We start from the raw sequence: 16,405 nt of genomic DNA on the forward strand, positions 1-16,405 counted from the left end.
CAGATTGTAGAGTAGATAAGAGGAACTCAGTAGAATTGACAGAATTGTCAGGCACAGTAACACAGCCTCGATTATGTCTTTTGTTTGCCGTTTTCATCAACTCTTCTTGGGAACTTTCATAGAACTGGCCCAGACAATGTGATTAGGATGGAAGAGTTCTTCTTTGAATGACTTGGCAGCAGTGCAGTGCGAAATCTATTATTATTTCTCTTAAAGTTTTTCTGCCAAAAAAGTACTTTCCATTTGTGTCAACAAGATGTGAATTAAAGAATAAAGAAAAATGCAGAAGAAATTACATGTGTTCTCAACGTAAACCAAAGGTGCAATATTTTAGAGTATCAGAGTAGTCATTGAGACTGTGAAGTTCAGTTGAATCTATCCCTGAGGAGTTGGGTTGAGATCACAGCCTCTTTGAAAATTTGAATTAGAGACTTTCCAAACCAATTCTTGTTCAAACCTCCTCTACAAAGGTAAGCCTGGTCTATCCCCCCACAGTCAAAACCTGAAGAAGAGGCCTTTCCTCTCCATGGCCTTTACCTAATGTTTACATTACTGCTTACCCTGTGCTAACCCTGTAGCCTCTGCATCTGTTCTCAGGTAGTTTCTCATCTAGAAAAATCAGTCATGTGGGCCTTGAGGGCAGCAATTCTGTTTTTACCCCCCTTAGAAGGTCAGGGTTCATGCTGGGACACACGGAGCCCTTGACGTGGATGAGTCTGTATGAACTGAATGTGAAGAACCAACTTGGGCTGGTTTGTATTGTTTGTGTTGACAGCCTGCTCTAAACCCTATTACCCAATTTTTGACACAAGAGGTGGAAACACTCCGTCGGAATCCTGACTACATTTGTTTCTGCCTCTAGCAAGGAGTTTCCCAATTATGTGGGAAGAGGAAGTCTCAAAACTTTATTCTTGGATATGCGTCTTTCATCCCTATTAACAAATGTATGTGCCACACTAGGTCATATAATTGTCAGGTTCAGAATCATAGGAGACTGATTTGATCCCAGACTTACTAACTTTGTGACTTTGGAGAAGTTAATTTCTCTAAGCCTATTTCCGTCATCTGTAGGATGATATTGCTGTCTGCCTCATAGTTATTTTAAGATTTCAAAGCATTCATATTAAATACTGTGGAGATGATAGTTACCTTATTTTTTGAATATTTTTCCTAGGTGTGTTTCATAGTTTTACTAATGGGTGTTCTTATCGTATCCTGAGACAAGGTAGGTCAGAGGACAACACAACTTTTCTGCAAAAGACCAGCTAGTAAATGTTTTCAGATTTTAACAGGTGATTTAGTTTCTATCACTACTTAACTCTGCTGTTGTGGCTCCAAAAGAGCTGTAGACAACATGAAAATGAATGAGCCTGGCTGTGTTCCAACAAAACATTATTTATGGACCTTGAAATTTAAATTTCCTATGATTTTTGCCTCTCGTGAAATATTATTCTTCTTTTGATTATTTTTCATCCATTAAAAAGTTTGAGATATATTTGAGCTCACAGGCTGTACAAAAGCAGTCAGGGGATACAGGTTGTCAATAATCACCCTAAAATAATTTGCTTGATTTTTCTTAGTAAATATTGTTTATGGAGAAACCAAATGTATTCCTTGGGAAAATTTCAAGTGTCTCGAGTCATTGTAGAAAGCTAAGTAGAAGGGATTGATGTTTTCAACAGATATTTGAAGAACTAAGCATACTTGTCTGGTAAATGTTGATTTTGGGCTTGACCAGAGATACGTTGAAGAAGTGGGTAAAAGAGATGACCAGTTTTAATTATAGATTATTAACTTGGAGCTTTTTTTCTGGTTGTGAAACAGCAGTTATTCGGTCCTAAGCTGTCTATCCTGATGCCTGGTGAAGGCGTCTACTGGTTTGTTGCCTTAGAGGTTACGGAGCTCTCTTCTGCACCATCCTTTTTCCTAGGACATCTATAAGAAGTTGGCTGAAGTTGATAGGAGATGTCCCATTTTATATAAGGGGAAGCAGCAGCCCAAAGAAATTCTGTGACTTGCCTAACATTAGACATTTCTAGCAGTATAGGTTGGGCATCCCTGATCTGAAAATCTGGAATCCCAAATGCTTCCAAATCTGAAACTTTGGGAGCACCAACGTGATGCCACTAGTAGAAAACTTTACACCTGATTTCATGTGAGGGGCTGCTGTCAAAACTTTGTTTCATACACAAAATTATTAGAAATATTGTATGCCATGACCCTAAGGCTATGGATATGAGGTGTATGTGAAGCATAAATGAATTTTGTGTTTAGACTTGTGTTCCATCCCCAAGATATCTCATTATGTATATGCAAATATGCCAAAATCTGACAAAATTTGAAATCCAAAAGACTTCTGGTCTCAAGCATTTTGAATAAGGGATATTCAACCTGGACACCCAAGGCCTGGAAACCCAATGCCTGGCCCAGGGCTTGATTATCTTGCCACCCTGTTTTGCATTATCATGCAGATTATCAGATTAGTGATAGTACCTAGCTTTCATAAATGCCACAGTTTATAAAGCTCTCTTTCATATGCTATTATGTTTAACCCTCAGAATACCCTATGAAGTAAGAGGGGCAAGTTTTACTATCTGCCTTTGGTAGAGGAGGCAGCTGACAACCTGATATATTTTAATGTACCCTGGGTCACATACCGATTAAGTGCTAGGAGCAAGTCTGGGAGCTAGGTTTTCTAACTCCTTTTATTACACTGTGCTGCCTTATTATACTACATGGCAGTTGATGCCATTAATACCCAAACATTAAAAAATAAATTGAAAAAGAAATAACATCCTGCCGTGGTTCCAGCCCTTGGCAGTGATTTTTAAGTGGAGGTTTGTGTTATGAGAATTTTTGCTTTCAAAATGCTGCATGCACCTCCTGTAAAAGGTTGAATGAAATGATTTTAGTTTTGGTAAGTGGCCCATGCACGTTTATTATTTATTTATTTAGGTCTTTTTTGCTCCAACTCCTTTGGCTAAATGAAGCACTGCTGTATTTTTATTGCATACCCCATCATTAAAAGAAATTGAAAAGACGCTTGTTAATTTTAATATCGCATGGATGGAAATATATCTGGCACATTTAGGAACAGTTACAATTCCTAATAGTGCATTTTAAGAAGTAGTCTGGTTTTGTTCTTGATTAAAAAAAGAGAAAACTTTCTTAAATTTGCTATAATTCGATAATCATCTTTAGTTGGGGAGGGAGAATGTCTCTGTGTTGTATGATTCTGACTTTATTGACTCATTTAGCATTCCTTTCCAGCCAGTGGGAAGGGATTATACTCTTGGGCAGCATGAAGGGCCTTTCATTTGTTGGTAAATAATCCAAGCAAAGCTGCTTCCAAGTGCAAGTTTTTTTTTCCTTTTTCTGTAAACCATATGCTTCTTTAACTTTTGGACATATGCCCCTTTCAATAAACTATGTGCGGCTCTAACTGTTGGAGCTATTGTTAAGTTAAGCACAAGCCAAATACTTAGGCTGCTTCTTGCATCTAAGCCTTCATCACAGTCCCCCTGAAGACAGTGTCAATTTTTTTTTTTTTTTTTTTTTTTTTTTTTGCAAAATAGCTATTCAGAACCTGGAAACCCTATAGAAATGGGGAGATGTGGGGAGAAATAGGGTGACAAGAAGATAATTTAGCCACAGCATGAGAGGTGTCATTTACACTGCAAGATACTAAATGTGCCCAAGGCCTGAGCTTGACAAAAATAACAACAGCAACAACAGAAGTAGAATAAGAAATTCAAAGAAGTTTCTGAACCATATTTCATTTATGACTCTGGCTTGAAGTTTACAATTAAGTTCATTTGATTAAAGTCTGTAGTATTCTTCCTGATGGACTTTAGAGGAAGAGGCAGAATAATTTTAACAATGAAAATAGTCTTCGACTGGGCGCGGTGGCTCACCTCACACCTGTAATCCCACACTTTGGGAGGCCGAGGCGGGCGGATCACCTGAGGTCAGGAGTTCAAGACCAGCCTGGCCAACATTGTGAAATCCTGTCTCTACTAAAAATACAAAAATTAGCTGGGTGTAGTGCTTGGCTCTCTCTCTCATGCTACTCAGGAGGTTGAGGCAGGAGAATGGCTTGAACCCGGGAGGTGGAGGTTGTAGTGAGCCAAGATTATGCCTTTGACCTCCAGCCTGGGCAACAAGAGCGAAACTCCGTCTCAAAAGAAAAAAAAAAAAAAATAGTGTTCACATATACAGATAGAACAATGGCAAGCAAATGAATGCTCTCAAAGACTCCTCACAGAAGACACATTTTAGAGGTTAATAGTAATTTATAATACACAGGAAAATCATGCCAAGCTGGGCACTTACTTGAAGGGTGACTTTGAGCCAGTTGCTTAACCTTTGTTAAACCTCAGGACGTTTAGCTGAATAACTGGTTGATGATACTGCATCCTGGACAGGTCTGTGAAGATTCAGTGCATATGGAGCACATAGCACTGGCCTGGCGTTTAGTAAGTGCTCAATAAATGTGAGGCACAGAGTATAGTCTAGTGTTGTTAACGCATTTCCCATTTATGCCTTTCCAGAGTGGGCTGGTAAAAGCTGAGTTAACAAGTTTTCAGGGCGGGACCTTAGGGTATTTTTGGCATTTTGGGGAGGTGTTTGCATATGCATAGGAGATAATTAAAATGATATAATTTTACATAGGCTAATTCATCAAAATGATATAATTTTACATAGGCTAATTTTACATAAAATGACATAATTTTACATAGGCTAATTTATCAAAATCTTTTAAAGTCCTATACCAGCGGGAGGTGTTATTAATATGTGCACACCTAGCCTCCTGTATGTTAGCTATGTTCTGTTGTTTCAAGAGGTGGAATAAATAGTTTAAAGCAAGGCTTCAACAGAGAAACTTGTGGGATAATTTTTCAGTTTGTATGTACTTAATTTGAACTTCTTTAGATAATTATAGTAAAGGTCATACATAGAATTAAAAATAAAAGACAAACAAATCAGCTTTTTCTGTACTCTAAAACGATTGAGAAATATAAGTTAAAAATCCATACAAATATTTTTATGCTAATTGGTGCATTTCCTTGACATTTTTCTTTTTGTTTAGAAATTTTGTATAGAAATAATTATATATTTCTCTTCCTCCCACCTTCCTTTTGTCCAAAAATTTGAATCCTTAAGCAGTTTAGAGACATGGCAGCCTATGTCTTAGGCTTAGAGACAGGCTAAGTGAGTAAACTCCTGGGGCTGTGGCGTGAGGAAGGAGAGCAGCTAGCGTCATGTCTGTGGCCATGAAAGTGTGCTTTGTGAGAGGTGACGTTTTGTGGCCTTTCTCTCCTCCCTCATAGGCAGTACCTGAGCCATTATCTGAGATTTTGTAAAGTTACAGACTTTTGTGGCTAAGTCACTAGAAGCAGGCTGCTTAGATACAATTGTGAAGAATCAAAAGGTGGTATTTTCATTTGGGTTTCTCAAATGCACATTTCATAGCTGAGGTCAGTGGGCCATAGCTAGAGGGGATTTCTGTTGCAGAAACCTGACCCAGGCAGCACCTGGCCTTTGCCCAGAGGCTGATTGAGTGTAGGTGAGCCCTGCTGTCTGTCCCTCATGGAGGTCATGTGGCCTCTAGCTCCTTTTGGTACAATAATGGTATTATCGTGATATTTAAATGCACTCTCCAGGAGCGCCTGATTCCTGCAAGGGCATAAGCATGGTCTCTAAAATGTTATTAAAAATATAATACCACCATATGCTCAGGCTTTCTCATTCCGTGATCTTCTAAAAACAAAAACATGCAACATAAACACACCAGATGTAACCCATTAAGTTTGTGTTCACTTCTGCAGTTTGGAAAAATGTTAGAAAGGTTAGGAAATAGAACTTTGCTGGTGATGGGAGGAGGGTGTGGACCTGGGAACCAGCATCTGAAAGCACTGCTAAAGGAAGAAGCTGCTGCACACAGAGGTTTATTCCTTCATGCCTTTAAAGGAAAACCAAGCTGTAAGTCCTCTGGCCACACAGGGGCTGGGCTAGATCTCCAGAGTGATAGGATCATTCCCATCAGAGGATGCAGCCAGGTGGCAGCAACCTGGACACTCTGGCCTTCTGAACAGGCCTGTCATTGTTTCTGCTTAACTGTTGGCCGTGGCTCTCGTTATGGAATCTTAACTGCTCAGGTCTGTATGTGCAAAGTAAGAAAGAGAGACTCTTCATTCTTTGCTTGTCAAAGACTAAAACTGAATTCTCAAAGAAATCTCGAATACCTAAATGCTCATGAGACTGTGAGTCACAGAGAGAGATAGTCATAAATGTGCTACTAAGCAGAAGGCAAAATTTTTGACCCTCCTGGGAATTTATTGTACTGCCTTTGATGCCACTAATTAACTCACTCTGTGTAAGCAGCGACTGGCAACTAATAGCAGACTAATATAAGAAGCTCCATGACGTTGTTTTAGAATTCTTAATTCAAGAAAGAGTCTTGGCAAGCGCTTGAAAAATAAGGTAGATCTCCTCCTCCCTTTTAAAGGTGAACCCGCTGGGGCCCTCAAGGGTACTGTTTTGTTTATGTTTTCCTGTTCCCAAGTGCATGCTGGATTTGGCAAGTCTTTCTGTAGGGACCTTTGAAAGACGGTTAGTATCCTTGGGTTTGGTGCTTGCACTTAAGTGCCTGTTCAGGGCAGCGTTCAACCAGGTCACAGCCATCTTCGCTGACCTCGTCATCAATGTTCAGAAGCATCCTCCTGGGGGTAGAGATGGGGCTGCAGACCTCTTATTTGTGAGGGTTCAGGGGCACAGGAAAATGTATGGAAACCCTATGGGCTACAAGGCATGCTTGCTGAAGCTTCAGACAAGCTAATAGTGTTATCTGCTCATCATTGTCATTACCTTTAAAAAAAAAAAAATACAGGAGGCAGCTTGCTCTGCATGTCATCAAAGCTTTCTGCTGCAGTGAGGGGAACAGCCATTTCAGGTTTTGCATTTTCATTTGTCTGAATTCTCATCTTGCTCTCTCTCTACCCACTCCCTTCTATCCCAGGGACCTCTTTTGAAGTTGAATGGAGCTCTGTAAACTGAGCAGTTGGGGAGTGAGGTGAGAATTTTGCCTTGGTTTGAGCTCTAACCTGCTGCTCTTCAGAGCAAATGGTTTCCAGTGGAAACCATTGGGATATTGGTCAGTCTAGACTATGTTTTATTCTTTGGTAAAAAGAACAGTAGCAATATGAAAACAATTAAGCTACTCTATGGCTCTGATGGAGGGCATTTTCTTTCTTTTTTTTTTTTTTTGGAGACTGAGTTTCGCTCTTGTTGTCCAGTCTGGAGTGCAATGTCGTGATCTCGGCTCACTGCAACCTCTGCCTCCTGGGTTCAAGCGATTCTCCTGCCTCAGACTCCTGAGTAGCTGGGATTACAGGCATGCACCACCACGCCCGGCTAATTGTGTATTTTTAGTAGAGATGGGGTTTCTCCATGTTGGTTAGGCTGGTCTTGAACTCCTGACTTCGGGTTATCCGCCCACCTCGGCCTCCCAAAGGGCTGGGATTACAGGTGTGATCCACCACACTTGGCCTGATGGAGAGCATTTTCTACTTTCTCTCCTTTCACCCTGGGACCTCCTGATTGGTGAAAGTAGGAAGAGAGAGCAATCCCATAATCTTTGAGGGAGACTTGTCACTTGAATTTCCCCAAGGCTTCAAATTCTGCTGCAGCCCTCTCATGTTGCAGGCCTGGCAGTGCAGTTTAAAGGCTGCAAACAAAGCTGAGTGCTTTCTCCTGATCCATCTGGGCCCCTCCCTCTGTCATCCGTCATTGTCAATGGGAGATGTATGTGTAGCTGCACAAGGGCAAAGTCTGACCCCGAGGGTATTGGAAATGTTCTTAGAGTAGGCATTGTTTGCTCATGCCCTTTGGAAGCCAAGCTCTAGACATTCTAGGGAGCAGCCCCTGGCTTTGGCAGAACTGAAATCTAGATGGAAAGAGGAAATATTCTGCTTTTTAAAACTACAGGAACTTTATTCCCCCTTCCTAGCGTAGTTCTGCAATGCTTTTGAATATACTTAGCCTCTTCTCTTTTTCATTTCTGATCTCTCTTTGGTCAGTCTTGGGGAGAATTCTGAAACAGGGAGCGAGGACTTGGATTCCGTTGGTTTTTATTCAAAGAGCATCAACATGTAAATAACCAAAGAAATAAAAGCTGATAAGATGCAACAAATGAATAATAGGAAAAAAATGAAATAATGCTCTTTGCAAACACAGCGAAGCAATTTCCTGGGAGGAAAGGAGAGACGATGCTCTGTGTCTTGTTCAGGACAGGAGGGCGGGGCCCCAAGCTTCTGGAGACACATTAAAAATGCCTGGAATACACAAAGCCCCTGACCGAGTCCTGGAGTGCGGGGGAGAGGGTGTGCAGCGCTGAGTGGGGCCTGTGTGTATCTTTGCACGTGGAAGGGGGAGGATTGCACCTGTGCGGGTCCTCCACATGGGTCCAGTGTCTCCCCATAGATTTGTCATTTGGGCTTCTGTTGGTGTTTCCCAGGAGTGGATTTATGTTGTCAAAAACTTAATGGGAGAGGGTCTCAGTTTTGAAATTTTCTGTGCATAGCAATGTCATTCCTTTTTTTTTTTTTTTTCTTTTTACTGGTGGTGGTAGTGGATGTTGGGGCACATATCCAGGTATCATTCCAAAAGCCTACCCAGGAATAGAGCTCTTGTCGTGTTAACAGGGGACAGGGATGTATGGATTCAGTAAAGCATACTGGGAATTTTCTTTGCATCACTTACTCACCTGGGACATGACGGCTGTTTTCTGAACTGGGCCTAACACCTTGCCCTACCGCCATCACTGGGTTGCTGTGAGGATCACATGAGGTGATGTAAATAATGATGGGAAAGGGTTATTTCTTTTCTTAAGGATGGGGAAGATGTTTGCTTGTGAGGGGTCCAGATTAGTCAACAACATATTTAGGGAGCCTCAGTCCTGTATTTTAATTCATTTGAACATGACTTTATTATATCATTCAATATAGAAGTTACAAGGTTTCACAAATTCAGACCTTAAATATGGAAATAGTATTTTCTTGTTAGAATCTCATTTGGCTAGAAATCTGAGTATCCTCCGGTCTTTCCCCCCACCCCCACTTAACATTTTGTTGCCTCCTCCCTGTCTGCCCCATCCTCCCTTCATTTTGGCTGGCTGCAACCTGAGTGCCACTTTTCTGGGAAAGCCTGATATTCTGACTTCAGTTTTGTAATTTAATGATGGAGAGTTTCCTTAGTAAACCAAATTTAGAGTCCTAGAATGCTTATCTTATATCCAGACCTTGAACATAAAAGGCATTTTATACCCGCAATTGTTCATTTAATGAGCAATTGCGGAGTGCAGGCCGGTTAAGGGATTGAGCTATATGCACTATTATTGCAAGAAGTATTCCGAAATACCAGAAATAGGACGTAAGCTCTGATCAGGGAGACTGCGAGCACAATTACCTTCTTTTCAAATCCTTCTGTGACACTGCGGGAGGAAAAAGGACTTTGAAACTTGAAAGGAAAGAGCTTGCTTTCAACCTCAAAAGCTAGGAGGAAAGGGCTCTGAAATTTGCTCAGAATTCCCAATTCACCATTAGCCTGTTTCTTCCTTTAGCCTCAAGGCATTCTCCGCTTTTTGAAAAGATGTTAAGAAATTCAGTCACAATAGAGAGCCTAGTTTTGAACATGTTTCACTCGGTCCATTGAGGTCTAGGCTCCAGCCTTTGTGTGGGGTGAATTGAGCTGAGCGGCTAGCTGGTTGGAGAGAGGTGAATGAGGAGTCGCTGTGCACTCGCAAATTCTGGCAAAGAAAAAAGCTCACCCCTTCCTTTATTTTACAATATGCATTCCTGTACAATCCTGCTAGTGGCAATATGTGGAGCGGAGCCTGTTCTTAAGTCAATACAGAGTACTTGGTTTATAGCAACTCTTGTTAAGTTTGTCTTGTAATTGAAGCTGCTGTTGACCTTGCTTGGGGACCATTTGTAAAACCGTTTATTTAGCATAAACTGAAATAATAAACCCTCCTTCTCTCGGGCTGATTGTGATAGGGTGACATTAGTTTGATTTAATGATTAGCCGCCTGACCCTTCTGCTGGAGAGAGAGGCTTGAATAGGGAGAGTTCACTCGGAAGCACTCAGAAAGAATACTAATGAGCTTGTTAAATTTAGCATGGCTCCAACCACTTTTAATTCCTCTAATGGGAGCAGCATTGCCTGGGAGAGGGAGAGGGAGAGGGAGGTAGAGAGACACCGAGAATATTCCTAGAGGGTCTGCGCAGCTAGAGAGAGCTCACCAAGAGAAGTTGGCGCAAAGTAGCTAGCCAGAGCCTGGGGACTGTGTTGTAAGTATTGTCTGTTCTCTTATACTCCGCATCTTCTAGGTCTTGGGACAAGAGAGGAGTAGTGGGTATTAAAATGGGTTTTAAGGGAAAATCGATGTTAAGTGGGAAAAGGGGGTGAACACGTGTACTGTGAGCTCCTAATCAGCTAATTTTGTTAGGTGACAGGAGGTGTCCTTAGTTAGTGATGCCTGGCAGAGTTTTGTTTTTATCTTGAAGGAATCACCTGAAACTTTTCTTTCAAGTCATGGACAGAAAAAAACATAACAAAACAAAACAAAAAAACTCGAAACCTGTTCCCTTGGTTACCATGAGAAATCGGATAGATGTTTGTCTGCAAGCGCCCACAAGTGCATGTTCGAGTCCTGCTTCATGCAGCAACGTGATTACGTTCTCCAGACTTTTACTGCAAATGTCCTGAGCACTGTTTGCAAGGACCCTACTTTTTTTTTTTTTCTGAGTTTCTAGCACCAAGAGTATCCGACTTGAAGTCACTTGCTTTTGGATGAGTTTGGAAATTCTGGGACAGTTTCTAAAACGTGATGCTTTGGGCAGCTCTCTGGGGGCAGGGATTTGTTAACTTCCACTTGAGCATGGATATGCAAAAAGAAGGAGGTACAAAGTGGGATTATGATGACAGTATTTAAAGTCATTTTTTCCTGAAAGATTTTAGTGAATTGCATGTTTCGGTTTGACCCCCGAGCTTGCAGCTGTTAAACATAGAGAAGCGGGAACAGTTGCCTTGTGTTTGGCTGTTAAAGTCCATTGGCAGATGCTCTTGGAGCAGTGGGCTGTTTGCTTACATTTTTGCAGCAGACTTCTGCCTGTTGCCATGGTGGACAGTGTGTTTCTGTCAATAATTTGGCCTGGCATAGCCTGTCTGCACTGACTCTCAAACTTTATTGAACAACTCGGCTCAACTGAACAAGATTAGACAGCTTTCGTCTTTTGGCTTGCTGAACTGGTTGCTAAATTTATAAGAGCAGGCAGGAATATTGCTTGGAAAGTGTCCCTTTCACTGTATACAGAGTGCTTTCAAGCCTCGTAGCTGTTTGTATTGTGGAGTGTGTATACTGTCAGGTTTTCATATGAATGCCCGTCAAAAGCAACTCGGTACAGGAGGTAAACTTCATGAAGTATTTGTCTGCTGGAGTTTTCCTTTTGGGGCGGGGAGGTGTGGTTGGGTAAAATTAGGGTAGCACTGACTATTGTAAAAGCAAGTTTCCCGATGGAAGTTTTCCCATAAAAAAAAAAATTCCTGCCTGCATTTAACTTTACTAAGGGAATAGTAATTTTAATTTAATTTTTTCCGTATTAAAAATGTGCACTTTGGTTACTTCTTGTTATAACTTTAATATTTACTTTTGTTGGGTGAACTCTCATTAAGAAAATCATTGAGCTAAAAGGTACCCTCATTTCCACTCACCCTCCCCCCTCCCCCGCCCTGATTACCCTCCCAAGTTTATTCTCTCAAGAGGTTGGGGGAATGGTGGGAGGACTCTGGCCAGACCATAACCCATTCATTATTCAGTTATTTGTGAGGTTAGATTCAAATGCTCATCATAAACACGTAGTTTTTAAGACAGGGTTTATTATAGGGATGCCGTTTTAAGAGAAGAAAAGTTAATTTATTTTAGGACGATTAAGTCAAGGAAATCCTGTTTTAAACCTGGAACAGGTTAGCCGAGTTTGGTTATTCATCTTTCCCAGAGAATGCTAATTATGTGTCACAGCCCCCCTGAGGAAGGGTTTTCTGGCCTCCAAATGAACGTCCCTTTCTACAGAATTTGCACCTCAGTGCTAGAAGTTCATTTCAGATTTAAGTTTGAAATAAAGGCTTTATACAGAGCACAAATTAGTGGAAAATATGACTTGGCCCATTTGTAGGTTATAGGAATTTTTATAAAACTGACATAAGTTTTAGTGTTTTTGACACCCTTTTGCTTTTACATAACTGCAAAATTCTTATTCTATAGATGATGGGTTTTCTGCTAATGAAGTACAAGGGTGACCTACTGCCTAAAAATATTAGTTAGAAGGGAAAATAAAAATGTATTTTATCTTTTGTAGTTTGTTTTAAAATTACTAGGAGCATGGTATGAATTGCTTTCATAGAGAATCAATGTGAACATGTGGGATTACAGGATTTTTTTGTTTCTGTTTTTACTTGATAGATTAAACGTGTAATTTAAACATATAATTTACCCCTTAATTATAAAGTTTGAGATGAGGATCTGCACAAAACAATATTAAAATAATATTTCACAGTTACCTTGTAGTAGTCAGCAAATTCTCTGTAAAGACCAAAACATACCTCATTGTCTTTTCTGTTCTGCAAGTCATTTGCTAAGCTAAGGAATATATTGCTTAGTTTTCAAGTCCTACACACAGGCAGAAAGACTAAACTTGCTGTTGGCTTTAGGTAGTTCAAGTCCTGAGTCAACATAAATAGTATTTGTTATTTTCAGTTTGTATTTTTATGCAAGTCTGTGTTTACAATTCTACTTTCTTCTGAATTTGAACAGAGTTATGAAACTGCTAAAGCATTATTCTTCTGTTTATTGGGGGAGCCCTTAGTTAATCATATCTGCTTTATGGATTATTTTGAAGATAAATTTGTATATGAGAATAAGATGTGCTCAAGATCTGTTTATCTAAAATGCACAACAATATTATTATTTATACCCAAATACAGTTTTTTTTTTTTTTAAGATAGGAATAGGAAACAGTTTTTACATTAGATGTCTAAGTGGTACCTGGACAGCAGCTTTCTTTCCATCAGCACTTATCTGCCAGAGCACAGTCTGTTGATTAAATGTGGAACTTGTTTGGGAGCATGTAGTTTAGAGTTCATGTATGATTCAAAGAGATGAATTGGTCCACTTGTTGTGGGTTCACATAGGCAGTGTGATTTAATTTTATGCATGGGTTCTTTGATCTGCTATTATAGAAAGGTCATCCAATCACATTTGTAGAGAACCATAGTAGAGAAATGGAAAGTTCTTGCTGATCAAAGGGAACTGAAGTGTTAGGAAACTGGAATACCAGCTGTATATGGAATTTCTTCAAGCTGTTTCTTACATGTTTGAAGAAATGTATGGACCCATCAGAGCATGGACACATATCAACATCCTCCACACCTTCCTTCCTCACCCTCAGAGCCATCTCACGCCTGGACTTTCAGTCTCACTCTGTTTTCCTCTTAGGTCTCAGCTTTGTTATATGGACAGAAGCAGGAAGTATCTCACAAGAGGCTCTGTAGGTTTTCATGATTGGCACCTTTATCCCTTGTCACCATTGAGTTTTCTGTTCCATTTTTGGCTCTGTCAAATCTCTTGCTGGGTTGCAAATCTGACTTAAAACAACAAAACTGCATAAACTTTTGGATAGCTTCCTAATAGGTCATTCTCTAGGGGCAAAGGCTGTACACCCCCTGGAGCAACCAGAACCTCAGTGGGTAGCTGGAAGGACTTTGTGTCACCCCGGAGGCCCCGCGTCCCCAGGCAGGCAAAGGGAAGCTGGACATGCACAGTCTTAGATTGGCAAAAGTTTCAGTTCCATGTGGGACCTGCAAGATGTTGGCCAGCCCATGAGCAGAAACCTCACGAGCAGACCCAGCTAGAAGCTGGTGATGCCAATTTGCCGACCCCTACATCTCAGTTTAATAGGCTCATTTCTTGCTCCCCTTCATCCTTCCCTGTGTATTTGTGTACTTTGGACCCTCATTCATAAACAATTTTGTCTTGCAAAGATCCCGTCCCAGCCCTGTAGCTTTCAAAGTTGCCTTGAATGAGAAAGATACTTCTTTTCCTGGAGAGGGATATCGAGAATGAGACCTAATTGATCATGGTTTTTTAATTGCTCCTTAAAGTAGTTTACAGAGCTTTCATTTTTCTTCTTTCTTTAGAGGATGAAAGTCCTGGACAGACTTATCACAGAGAGAGAAGAAACGCAATCACTATGCAGCCACAGAATGTCCAGGGGCTCAGCAAAGTCAGTGAGGAACCTTCAACATCGAGTGACGAGAGGGCCTCACTGATCAAGAAAGAGATCCATGGGTCCCTGCCACACCTGGCGGAGCCCTCTGTGCCGTACCGCGGGACAGTGTTTGCCATGGACCCCAGGAATGGTTACATGGAGCCCCACTACCGTAAGTGCCCATGCCAGTCAGCACTTGTTCAGGAGCTATGGGGAGGGCTGTGTGTGTGTGTGTGTGTGTGTGTGTATGTGTGTGTGTGCTTTGTGAAGTTTTGGCTTGTATAATTTATTAAAAGGTGTAATTTTCTTTCCACTTTCCTTCTTACTTTCCCTACTTCCTTCCCATTCATTTTAGAGAGAGATGTTTTCTTATGTCTCTAAGCAACGTCAGTCTTCAGTGGGGCGGCCTTCAGGAAAGTGGTCCATTGGTGACTAATCCACATGAGACTTTTGCTGAGAAGTAGAACTAGAGTTACTCCATCCAAACAGATGCTGCAGGAGAAAAATTTGTTGTTATGAAGTTATGAAAGCAGGCTGCATTAAGAGAAGTGCTCAACAGCCGCAATTTCCATTTTTAATGATTTTTTAATTTAATGATTTTGCCTATTCCCATTTTTGATGGTTTGTGAAAACAAACCTCTTTTAACAAATCTGTGCTAAATTCCTTAATATGGAAGATTTTTCTTTATGCTGTGTTTTCCTCTCTAACCAGTGTGCCAGACACATCAGAAGCTCCTTTCTCAGCACTAATCAAGTTTAAGAAATTAACTAAGACTCTGAAATCAAGTATGAGATGATTTTCTCCAAAGGCAGAATATAAAGAAAAATGTATAAGGGCTGAGTTTATTTCTGGCCTGTTTCTAGTTAAAAAAAAATACAATTTGGTTGTGGAGTAATGAAGTTCATATTGAGGTGCCAAAGCTTGCAGCTCTTGATTACAGATTTATCACCTTGCCAGGATTCAGACTTGCCATTTAACCTTCCCGGCTCCAATTCCAGATGATCCATTGAGCTCCAGTGAGGGGGACTGGTTTGTGTTTCCCCTTTTCCACATCATTCAGAAATTTTAGTGTTTTAAGGCAAAAGGTCATTAGCCAGATGACTGATTAGTGAGGACAGCTGATTAGTGCATGTTTTTTTGCTCAAGAAAGTGCCCAGGATAAAAGCTAATTTCATCCCTTCATTAGTTGGCTTGCAGCAAAGGGGAATGCTCACTCCTCAGATCAAAGGGCCTCGCATAACCTTAAGTCTCAGCAACCGCTACCCCGCACCCACCCCAACCAGATTATATTGTCGGAAAAGATGGAAGCTACATTATTTTTTTTAAGTGGAGAGAGCATTTTTTAAAAAGTGGTCAGAAGCACGGAGGGTAGTTTTCTGGATTCTTCTAAGCTTTTGAAAAAGGTTACAACTTCTCTGTTTCAAAAGTGCTGGTCAGTCTTATTTCTGTAGATACAGAAATAAGGAGGAAGGCTATTGGGCTTGTTCCTTCCTTCATTCAGGGTTTGCTTAGTTTTATTTTATTCATCCTTCCTTTTAGTAATGAAGGTTTGAAATAGTCTTGGTAGGCTTTTTCTCTGAGCACATTCTTAAGTTTTCTGCATTGTATTTTTATTTGTGAGTCTCTTTTAAACATCATCCACACAGAAAATGTGAGGGACTCCTACATGCTTTCTACCTATATTTATAGACCCCGGTAGTAGACTTACTTTTTAAGAAAAATTCAGGCTAGACTCTTAGCCAAAGCTCCCTGCATTTTTTTGTTCTTATGTGTGAACACAAACTTTTCCCATCTCATATTTATGTTTTGTTGTCTTTTCAAGATGCCCACTAATTAGTGAGGTATTTAATTATTCAGGACAGCTGATGAGTACTTCTTTTTTGGCTGACAGTAGTGAGCAGATAACCGTTAACTTTCTCTCTGTGTCATTCAACTTGCAGCTTGTTCTTGGTTCGTTTGTTTTAACGGTTTCCCCCATTGAATATTCCTGTCCTCTGAGGGGCTGGGAGCTCTCTACACCTGGGACCCTTGTCCTCCCCTTGTCCTCCCCTTCTTCTCCCCTTGTCGTCTCTCAGCGGTG

General features: G+C 40.7%; 1 protein-coding gene across 2 annotated transcripts in view; it reads left to right on the forward strand.

Moving 5' to 3' along the window:
* GLI3 (GLI family zinc finger 3) overlaps nucleotides 1–16,405 on the forward strand; it is a 275,484-nt gene that overhangs the window by 75,084 nt on the left and 183,995 nt on the right. Inside the window, exon 3 of one of the 2 annotated variants that reach the window (XM_054496220.2) lies at nucleotides 14,254–14,496. The exons of the other annotated variant lie outside the window; for it this stretch is intronic. Within the exon in view, the coding sequence (XP_054352195.2) occupies nucleotides 14,254–14,496 (243 nt within the window). The remainder of the gene's footprint in view (nucleotides 1–14,253; nucleotides 14,497–16,405) is intronic. 2 annotated transcript variants of the gene reach the window in all.

This window comes from Pongo pygmaeus, chromosome 6, assembly GCF_028885625.2.
Source record: "Pongo pygmaeus isolate AG05252 chromosome 6, NHGRI_mPonPyg2-v2.0_pri, whole genome shotgun sequence".
NCBI lineage: Eukaryota > Metazoa > Chordata > Mammalia > Primates > Hominidae > Pongo > Pongo pygmaeus.